Consider the following 11,702-nt stretch of genomic DNA (forward strand, 5'->3'; position numbering starts at 1 on the left):
TGCGAACAACTCCATGGTGTTCTCTAACTATACATTATAAATCCTCAATAAACCATTTATATAAGATCATGATGTGGCATTTATTGTCAATATAAGATAAAAATACATTTCATCTGCCCAGTCTTTTTAGATTCTATTTCTTCTACTCACAGTAATCTCATTATGATTTTCTAATTTTCTAAAAGAAAAAGACACAGCAGAAGAAAAGAAAAAGAAAGAACAGTGACAGTGTAATAATAAAAATGTCTTTTAAAGAAATATTTTGAAACTCATGTGTATTGGAACATCTTAGCTCAATCTATGATCAGTAAAATTACCATGCAATATGCCATCTTTCATCACCATTAGCAATTTCATTTTATATGAACACTTGAATTCAAAATATTTCCAGCAAACGAGTCCAAGTGCAAAAATGTAACAACAGAAACATCAATAGAGATGGAATTCAGGTTTACCTCGAAGGTGTTGCAGGTTTGGTACAAGACCAACAAAATAAAGCAAATATTGCAAAACAATGAGGACACAAATTTTGGGGTTCCCAGTGCATATAAAACTTATGTTATATACTATGCTACAGTCTATTAAGTGTACAATAGCATCAAAAAACAATGTACATACCTTAATTTAAAAATATTTCATTGACAAAGAAAGCTAATGATCATATAAGCCTTCAATAAGTCCTAATTTTTTTGCTGATGTTGGGTCTTGCCTTGATGTTGATGGCTGCTGACTGATCAGGATGGTGGTTGCTGAAGGCTGATGTGGCTGTGCCAATTTCTTAAAACAAGACAGCGGTAAAGCTTACCACATCAATTGACACTTCTTTCACAAAAGATTTCTCTGTAGCAAGCAGGGCTGTTTGATAGCGTTTTACCTGCAGAACTTCTTTCAATGTTGGAGACAAGCCTCTAAAACCCTGTTGCTGCTTTATCAACTAAGTTTATGTAATATTCTGAATGTTTTACTATCATTTCAACAATATTCATGACATCTTCTCCAGGAGTACATTCCATCTCAAGAAACCACTCTCTTTGCTCTTCCATCAGAAAGAACTCTTCATTTGTTCAAGTTTTTATCATAAGATTGCAACAATTCAGTCAGATCTCGAGGCTCCAATTCGAATTCTAGTTCTTTTCCTATTTCTACTACATATGTAGTTATTTTCACCTTTGAAGTCTTGAACCCTACAAAGTCATCCATGAGGGTTGGAATCAACTTCTTCCAAACTCTTGTTAATGTTGATATTTTGTTCTCCTTCCATGAATCATGAACATTCTTAATAGCATCTAGAATGGTGAATCCATTCCAGATGGTTTTCAATTTACTTTGCACAGATTCATCAGGTGAATCACTATCTATGGCAGCTTTAGTCTTACAAAATGTATTTCTTAAATAATAAGACTTGAAAGTCAAAATTACTCCTTGATCCATGGGTTGCACATGAATGTTGGGTTAACAGGTATGAAAACATTAATTTCTTTGTACATCTCCATTAGAGCTCTTGGGTGATCAGGTACATTGTAAAGCAGCAGCAATATTTTGAAACAACTTTTCTTCTGAGCAATAGTCTTAACAGTGAACTTGAAATACTCGGTAAACCACACTGTAAACAGTTATGCTGTCATTCAGGCATTGTTGTTCCATTTATAGAGCACAGGTGGAGTAGATTTAGCATAATTGTTAAGAGCCCTAGAATTTTTAGAATGATAAATGAGCATTGTCTTCAACTTAAAGTCACCTCTAACAAGGCATTAGCCTCTAACAAGAGAGTCATCCCTGGTTTTTGAAGCTCTGAAGCCAGGCACTGACTTCTCTTTAGCTATGAAAGTCCTAGATGGAGTCTTCTTCCAAAACAAGGCTGCTTTGTCTACATTGAAAATCTATTATTTAGTGTAGCCAACCTCATCAATGATCTTAGCTAGATCTTCTGGATAAATTGCTGCAGCTTCTACATCAGCCCTTGATGCCTTACCTTACTCTTTTACATATGAAGATGGCTTCTTTCCTTAAACCTTATGAGCTAACCTTTGCTAGCTTCAAACATTGTTTCTGCAGCTTCCTCACCTCTGTCAGCCTTCATTGAATTGAAAAGAGGGTCACATTCTGGATGAGGCTTTGGCTTAAGGGGCTGTTGTGACTAGTTGATCTCTGATCCAGACTAAAACTTTTTCCATATCAGCACTGAATCTGTTTCACTTTCCTATCATTTATGTTTTCACTGGAGTAGCACTTTTAACTTTCTTCAAAAATTGTTCCTTTGTGTTCGCAACTTGGTTAACTGCTTGGCACAAGGGGCCTAGCTTTTGGCCTATCTCAGCTTTTGATGGGCCTTCCTCACTAAGCTTAGTCAATTCTAGCTTTTTATTTAAAATGAGAGTCTCACTTGAACACTTAGAGGTCGTCATGAGGTTATTAATTGGCCTAAATTCAATATTGTTGTGTCTTAGGAAATAGGGAGGCCCAAAGAGAGGGAGAGAGGTGGGGGAAGGGCCAGTCAGTGGAGAAGTCAGAATACACAACATTTATTCATTAAGTTCACTGTCTCATACAGGTGCAGTTTGGGGCACCCCAAAACAATTACAACGGTAACATTAAAAACCATCAATCACAGATCACCATAACAAATATAATGATAATTAAATAGCTTGAAGTATTATGAGAATTACCAAAATGTAACACAGAGATCTGAAATGAGCACATGCTGTTGGAAAAATGGCACTGATAAACTTCTTTATCAGGGTTGCCACAAACCTTCAAGGTTTTACAAAAATGTGATTATCTGTAAAGCACAATAAGACTAAATGCAGTAAAACAAGGTATGCCTAGGATCATTTGTTTCTCTGAACGTATGTTTTCATTCTACAATGGAATTCAATTGGCTCTGAAATGTCCTGTATCACACTACAATATACATGTTCAAAATGAAAATAATGTTTCACTTATTGTCATTAACCAATCTCAAAAATCAAAACTATGAATAGAAGCTAAGTCATCATGCAATATGTGGCAACTTAATATTTAGAGACAGTTATTTACAATATGTGTGTTTATATGTGTGCATATATATATGTCATTAAATATGAAAGGTCTGATTTTGAATCAAAAGTGTAGTTTATTGTATTTCAAACAAGAAGCAGTACAATTAATCAAAATATGCACCTAAACTATCGACACAGTTGTGCCATCTTAACGGTAGCTTGTTTATGTCAGCAGCAACGCACCCTGGAGAACTAGTGGCCATGAAATTACAAAGGGCATTTTCCACAGTTTGTTAAGAACTGAATATTTTTCCTTGCAAGAAGTGGTCCAAAGCCTGGAAGAAGTGGCAGTCAGTTGGCACAAGGTCTGGTGAATTCAGTGGATGACAGAGAGTTTCCAAGTCCAGCTGCTGTAGCTTTAAGCAGCATTGTTTGTGCAACAGGTGGTCAAGTGTTGTCTTGCAGGAAGATTGACCTATTTCTATTGGCCATTCTCGGCTGCTTAATCCAAGCATCCTCATCATTTCATCCAATTGGTTGCAGTAGACAACCACTGTAATCAATTTAGCAGGTTTCATGAAGCTGTAGTGGATAATAGCAACACTGGACAACCAAATAGACAGCATTAGCTTTTTTTTTTTGATGAATATTAGGTTTTGGCTGTGTTTCAGCACTTCATCTTTATCCAACCATTGTGCTGAATACTTGCAATTGTCAAAAAGAATCCATTTTCGTCACATGTAACAATACAGTGTACAAATGGTTCACCTTTATGTCATGACGACAAAGAAAGGGAAGCTTCAAGATGATTTCTCTTCTGGGGCTTCTTTAACTCATGCAGAACCCATCTACCCAGCTTCTTTACCTTGCTGATTTGTTTTAAAAGGTTCAATATTGTTGGAATAGTAATGTCAAACCTTGCTGTTAATTCATGTGTAGGTTGAGATGGATTTGGTTCCACTACAACTTTCAGCTCATTATTATCCCCTTGGTCTCAGATCGCCCACAGGACTCATTTTCAAGATTAACACATTAACTGCCATATGAGTTGTATTTAGCTTACTCTGGTTTTGAGTCTCGTGAAGCACATGTAACTCACATGTCTCTTTACCTTGGGAGCTGCGTGAACTATTTTTCAAGTTGCATACACAGAGAAAACATTAAGATTTTTGGCCGGGCACGGTGGTTCACTCCTGTAATCCTAGCTTTCTGGGAGGCAGAGGCGGGCGGATTGTTTGAGCTCAGGAGTTCGAAACCAGCCTGAGCAAGAGCGAGACCCCGTCTCTACTAAAAATAGAAAGAAATTAATTGGACAACTAAAAATATATAGAAAAAAATTAGCCAGGCATGGTGGCGCATGCCTGTAGTCCCAGCTACTCGGGAGGCTGAGGCAGAAGGATCGCTTGAGCCCAGGAGTTTGAGGTTGCTGTGAGCGAGGCTGACGCCACGGCACTCACTCTAGCCCGGGCAACACAGTGAGACTCTGTCTCAAAAAATAAATAAATAAATAAATAACATTTTTCATTAAATTAGAAAGGATCATTTTGTTTTCAAAATTTTTATTCTATTTATGTAATAAACCACCGTAGCCACAATGAAAAATTTTTTTTTTCTAGTGTGGCAGTCAATGTGTTAAAATCACCAGAATGGAACTTCTCAAACCATCGATGTACCGTGCTTTCATTAGTCACATCCTTCCCTAACACTTTGTTGATATTTCGAGCTGTCTGTGCTGCATTGGTTCCATGACAGAACTCATATTTGAAAATAATATGAGTTTTTGACTTATCCATGATTTCACAAAAATTGCTCTAAAAAAATTGAAAGATAATTACAAACCAAACCATGCGTTTGAAAGACTGAGTATGTACCTTCACAATAAAAACAAAACAAGTGTCAAAGTGAAATATCAGAGATATTAACTGTCAAACTTAGTACTTAAGGAAATCAGACATTTCATACTTAATAACCTTAATATTGAGTTCTCGTAGTTTGATTTCTTTACTGTGAAACCAACAACTCTATAATCTTCATTCAATGTTTCTGCAAAAGAATCTTGATTTTGTAATCGCTTATTTAAGTAAAAATCAATGTAGGAAGTAAAATTCAAGCCAATTGTAACAAAGTGGTCAGTTAGCAGAAAATTTAAGCTTGGTTATCACTTTTTAAATTTTGATCTCAGAAACAAAGCTAGAATAATGTCTGTTTTGTGAGATATCATCAACTAACATAAGTTCTCCAAAGTTTTCCTTTTTATTTCATCAGACATAATTCTGAATATCCATCTGTTTCATAAACCATTTCAGTCATATCAACTGGCTGTTTTAATGTACCACTTTTGTTTTTTACAAATATCATTTGCCTTTTCAATAACAATTTTTTCATCTAGAAACATTTTAGAGTTAGTGTTTCGTAAAATTCTATAAATAGCTAGATTATAGCAGATATCTTAAGCTCGGAATGTTTTATAGTAATACAAAATAAAACTTAGGCTTTGTCCAGAATATCTTATTTTTCAAGTATATATATTTGGACATTTTTGCTGATAGTAGAAAATATAAGATCTTTAAAATGATCAATAATTATCATTTATTCTTTTAAAGAAATATGGACGTATGAAGAATCAAAGATCTTGTCCATCTAAGGGAGAATTTCTCATCACTGCTACCCTTGAACCTGACTTCTTCTTTCAGTTCCATGGCTGTAAATCTCTGCACCATCAGCAGGTGCAGCCATTAATGACTCAATGTCCCAGCAGCCAATGTTTGTCCTATTTATTTCCATTCCTGACATGTCACTGAATCAGGTCATATCATGGGCAGATTTTTAAAAATACTGCCTTTCTATTAATTTTAAATGACCTTTTAATCTACATGTAAATTTGAATTGTATGAAAGCACGTCGAATTTCACCAGCAGAGAAAAAAGAGAATCGAAGAGACCACAGATCATAGCTCTTACATCTCAGAAGCCAGCACTGGGGGGAAAAAAAAACAGACAAAAACTAAACCCCTCACAATGTAGGTGCCCCAGTTAAGATGTAAAATTATATGTAGACATAAGCATAATAATTTTAGCATTCATCAGTACTTTGGAAAGTATTTAATTAATTTAACTTAGTGCATGTATAATTAAAGTCATAGGAATATCCTAATGTGATAAACTAACCAAACACTCATCTTGTTTCACTGATAATACTAAAAGTGATATCTCCTCCTAGAGTAAAATAAAATTGTTAGTGTCTATTAGAAGCAATCATGTCAGTGTAAGATTACATAAAAATATACAGATTGCATTTCTATATGCAGTAAGTGTGATGTCATTTCTTTAAAATAAGGCATCATCATTACTATTTTTTTAAACAGGATCTCACACTATTGCCCCAGCTAGAGTACAGTGGCATCATCATAGCTCACTGCAACCTCAAACTCCTGGGCTCAAGTGATCCCTTGCCTCAACCTCCCAAGTAGGGACTACAGGTGTTTGCCACCAAGCCAGCTACTTTTTTCTATTTTTGTAGTAATAGGGTCTCACTATGTTGTCCAGGCTGGTCTCAAACTCCTAGCCTCGAGTGATCCTCCTGCTTTGGCCTCCCAAAGTGCTAGGATTACAGCCATGAGTCACAGCTCCAGGCCCATCATTACATTTTTTAAGAATTAAATAAATTGCCTCTGATGTTCTTCTTTGGAAAAATAAGTGGTATTAAATTGGGGAGAATGAGAAACTATTAAGAAATGTTACTTTAATCTAAATTCTAACTTCGAAGATAGGCACTTATCGAAATGATTTAAAAAATCAGAAAACTCCACATGGTTAATGTGTATCTTGAAATAAAAATCATTATTTTCATAAGACAAATCTATAATAATAGCGCACCATCAGTAACTTCCAGTTGAGCTTTTGCTAAAATGCTTCCTGCCACAGTTAAGGCCTGGCAGATGTAGTAACCGGCGTCCGAACGCTGAATGTTGGTGATCGTGAGGTCTCCAGTTGGTGACACTGAGTGTCTACTGTTGGGCTGCTGGGGTTGGTTTGGGAAAAGTAGGTTCTGTGGAAGCAAACACAATCTCATCAACATTCTTTTCCCACTTGGAACAACGATTATTTTAACAATAACTACTACAATTTTAAGAATATGATAGGAAAAAGAAAATACATAAATTTAAAAATATATGGTACAGAAATGTTTAAGTGGCACGCAGTGGGTTTCACTGGGACACTTTTTCAAAATCATGAAAATAACATGCTCTAAGAAGTCAGCATGCTCTAGTTGAAGGAACAATTATCTGTATTCTTAAAAAAAGTGGATCTTTATCTCAACCATTTATTCTCTCCTGATTTTCTGTTAGGTACTAGTATCTTTGAAACATGGTTTCCTCATCTGTAAAATGGGCAGAATAATGCATATCTGATTCAACTCCTAAAATATTATGAGAATCTGGCCTGCAATATTAACTGTGAATGTGTTTTATAAATTGTACAGTATAAAAGAATGCAAGCTATAATTGCTATTGATCATTTTGAATTCTTGATAAATCAATTGAATTTCTCTTAAGGGTATTCAAAAGAACTGAACCTACTTCTGCTATAAGCTTTTTGAAGGTTGTAACAACTTTGAAAGGAGCTACGAACAAATGCTACTATGTAAGCAAGATTAAGCAAATCATTAGAAATAGAAAGGGGATGTAGAATGTTTCTGAAAAAGTCCATGTTGCCTTAAAGAATGGCATGATATTATTTTCTTTTAAAAAATTATTATAGTTCACTCTATATCTCGTATTAAATACATATACCCCGATGACAACTTTCCAAAGTTCTTATATGAAAGCAGTAACATTAATTTGGATGAACTATGTTGCTTTACTGTTGCTCAATTAAGAAAAAACATTTGGGTATAATAAATCATATTGAGGTATGTTTCCAAGTTGGATTATAAATAAGGACATATCAATTTTTATGTTGTATTTACTTACAAAAAAAGAACATTATAACCCTCTGGGATCTGTTTCTTGATATAGTAATTAATTTTCCAAGTTTGTAATTAAACAGTTTCAATACGTTGCAATCAGGAGGTAATAACATTCAATTAAAGGCACAAGACACATTTTCACCTTAAAATGTTTTTACCCTTGAAGTAATACCAATGGAAGAGGATAAAATAGGGTATTAACACTTTTCAATTACGCTAAATGACTTTAATCCTGCAAATGATGTCCTACTTTAATTAGAAGCTCTTCTCTTTATTGCAACATGATAGATGTCCACTTTATTAGATTCAAGTGTGACACTATAAGCCCACTTTACATAAACATTACCATGTTATTAAACTCCTTCTAAAAGGAGTGATGTTTGCTAGCATGTCAGGAATATAATTTCAATACGCTGTTGACCTCTTATAAAATTTGTACTACTAAATAAGGCTGGACATTTTCATGCACGTGACACATAATTTGAGGACAAGCTGATTCTCCTGTAGAATCCAAATGTATTACTAAATTAACCATCTAAAAGACAAGGGTTTAAATTTTAAAGCCACTTGAAAATGATACAATAACTCAAAGTGTGCACTTTCCTACAATTAGCCATTAGAATACTAATTTACATAGCACTAATGCATCAGATGGGCTTTATTCTCTCTGGGATCACTTCCTCTACAATGTAATATCAGTCCACCTTCTAAATGATTCGTTGACATGGAAAATGGCATTTGATGGAGGTTAACCCATCATCTTTATTCCCTGCTTGTATGACATGGGCAAAAGAAAATGGATTACAAGCAAAAACCAGGAACACTACACAGTTCTTGCCTTGAAGTGTCTGGATATCCTATTAGTGGTAACTGTCATTATCAGCACATATTGAGGAATATGAACCATTAACTCCAGGCTCTTAACTATTTTTACTGATGGATAGCCATGGATCACTGTAAAAATCGGATACTGGAGACAGTAAGACCAATTTATTTTTCTTAATATTCCAATTCATGATTTGAAATTTTATAATTTTCTCAAGCACTTCTATCTTGTTCTCATTCTCTCTCTCTCTCTCTGTCTTTTTCTCCCCCCTCCACACACACAAGGCGGGGGAGATAGATGGAGAAAAGAAAACTACACATAGGATTACAATAAAATCAAAGTACTTAACTGGAAATTTTGAATAAACTTTAGCATTAAAATATCTCTGGAATTACATGCCACATGGTCAAATAACTGAAAAGGAATACTTGCATGCTATTTAATCATAATTTGTTTCAAAACCATTAAAAAACAACATAGTACACTTAAATACCATTTGATTTTTTGACTACAGAGCTAAAATACATTTTATGCAATATCTTGTATTCAATTTGGAGCTATATTAGGGGATGTGATTTACACATGGTACAGTCTTATACATATATAATAACAAGACAAATTATAGTGGGATTTCATTCAATGCATGGATCTAAAATGTAAATTTGCAATAATAAAATTTGCAACACCATTATATTTGCTATCAGTGACATAACATCTTGTTTGACCTTTATAATGTATAAAGCACTTTTATATATAAACTAACTAAATCATTTAATCTTCAAAACTAGTGTGAAGTACAATATATTATCCTCATATTTTAGATAAAGAAAAAGGGCTTCAGTAAAGTAAAATAGCACTGCAGAGATTGTACAATTTATAAGAAGGAAATAGTTTTGAATTTTCTCCTTTTTCAGTGTGTGTGTGTGTGTGTGTGTGTGTGTGTGTGTGTAGTGTTTAGTGTGTATGCATTTGTGTGTTTAACTATGTCACATTACTTTACATTCACTTTAGAGTTTGGTATGATTTCGTATGAAAGTAATTTTTAAGTGAAAAGTCAAGGAACTCAATGAGTATAAATCTTTTTTATAGTTACTGAATGATAAACAAAATTTGGGAGTTAAAGCCTGGACCAATTCTGATGTGGGATAAGGCAGTGACCATCATCTATTCTTATGCTCCCATTACTACCCTTAAATTCTACATATCGCAAGGGAGATGACTCCCACAAGGAGAAGAGGAAAGGAAGAGAAGATCATTTGTTCATCCACACTGAGTTGTTAAAATTGCTAGCTTGGAGTGGCACAGGAATGTATTGGAACCCACCCACAACAATTAGAGATGACAGCTGAACAGAACTTCTAGTGCCTCTCTAGCCAGATAATCATACATGAGTTCTAATTAACAGGTTCTCTTCACGTAGCTTAAAACATTTCCCATCTCAGGCAAGGCTTTGAGATTTCCTGAAACTTTTAGTAAAGATTTCCTTTATTCTAAAGAAATTCTTTTGGAACTTGGACAAATAACAGTAGGTGGTGAGGAAGACAACCAGTATATCTCTTCCTGAGAACTATATGCCTTATCATGGATGGTTTTAGAAAGTCTATAACAAAAATATCTCTAGGTCTCTTAGGAATGCACAGATGAATTCTCAGGCATAAACCACAATTTTTGATCTAGTTGAAGTGGGAAATTTCACTCATTGCCTCTGAATCTGGAAGCCGAGCACTTGTCCAAGTTTGGACCAAGTTCTAAACAAGAAAATAAGATACTCAGGGAACTTTTCACAGATACTCTGAGAGGTCATGCTACCCAGAGAGGGCCCTGAGGAGGACAAACAAGGGCACAGCAAAGACAAGGCAGGTATTAGTTCCTTCTAATATATCAGGTATTATTTCCTGTCTAACCCCACTATGAATGAATCCAGAAGGAAGAAAGGGGGGAAATATTTGTTCTAATCTTAAATGGAAGTATACTTAAACTAATGATAAGAAAAGTCATTTATGCTCTCTATCTAAAGGAGAGGATTGAAATGAGACTATAGGTCGATGAATAACAGGAATATTTTTTTCATGTTTTCCATGTGACAGGCATTGTTCTAAGCACTTTGTATGTACTAACTCACTTTACCATACCACATAACTCAATACAAGGAAATAAAATGATCGTCTTTATCATCAGAGATTTTAAATAGCTACAGAGGTTTTGGCTGGAATTTTTAAAATAATCTTGTTACACTGCTTTGTATCTAGTCTAGGTAAGATACAGAATTTTTAAAATTAACACTAGCAAATGAATGCTATACTCGAATATCTGATTCACATTTACTTTAGAATTAATTGTGTTTTTATTAAGAAATAAAATATATTCAACACTGATAATGAGAGAGGAAAGGCAAGCTTTGAAGAGCACCAGAGACAGGGGAAGTTCAAAAATTTCAGAAAAGCAGTCGAGACTCACACTCACCTGGCTGCCTTCCTTCTGCCAAAAAACAGCTGGCTGTGGATTTCCTTTAGTTTCACAGGGGAATGTCACTGTTCGACCTTGAGCAACAATCTGATCTCTTGGCCTAACCACAAACTGTGGAGGAGCTATAAATTAAAAGGAAAGAAAGTGTGTAAATATCAACCATTGATAAAGAAAAAGATGTCAAAGAGAAAATCTGGTACTAGTTAGATTGCTCAGTGCCAGAGAAAGGCGACAGTTTTCGAATTACCTTCACACATTTTTCAAAACACAAAGAGAAAGACATTCTATTCTACCAATGTGAGGAAAAAACAAAATTATTAGTAGATATATTTTAAATGTTGTACATTATAATCTTGTGACCTATATATACTTGCAAAGGAAATGAAATTTTTTATGATTTTAACATTTTTAAGGAAAAATATGGTTTCCCAATTAGCTTCTGCTGTTTCAGTAATGATAGAAAG

The 11,702-nt window shown here is 34.6% G+C and overlaps 1 protein-coding gene across 1 annotated transcript in view; it reads right to left on the reverse strand.

Annotated features, from left to right (window-relative positions):
• LOC105812823 (roundabout homolog 2-like) overlaps nucleotides 1-11,702 on the reverse strand; it is a 742,657-nt gene that overhangs the window by 158,300 nt on the left and 572,655 nt on the right. Inside the window, exons 7-8 of the mRNA XM_012647378.1 lie at nucleotides 11,236-11,360; nucleotides 6,854-7,025 (exon numbers count right to left, since the gene is read on the reverse strand). Coding sequence (XP_012502832.1) covers nucleotides 6,854-7,025; nucleotides 11,236-11,360 — 297 coding nt within the window. The remainder of the gene's footprint in view (nucleotides 1-6,853; nucleotides 7,026-11,235; nucleotides 11,361-11,702) is intronic.

Source organism: Propithecus coquereli, unplaced genomic scaffold (assembly GCF_000956105.1).
Source record: "Propithecus coquereli isolate 6110/MARCELLA unplaced genomic scaffold, Pcoq_1.0 Scaffold266, whole genome shotgun sequence".
Lineage (NCBI taxonomy): Eukaryota > Metazoa > Chordata > Mammalia > Primates > Indriidae > Propithecus > Propithecus coquereli.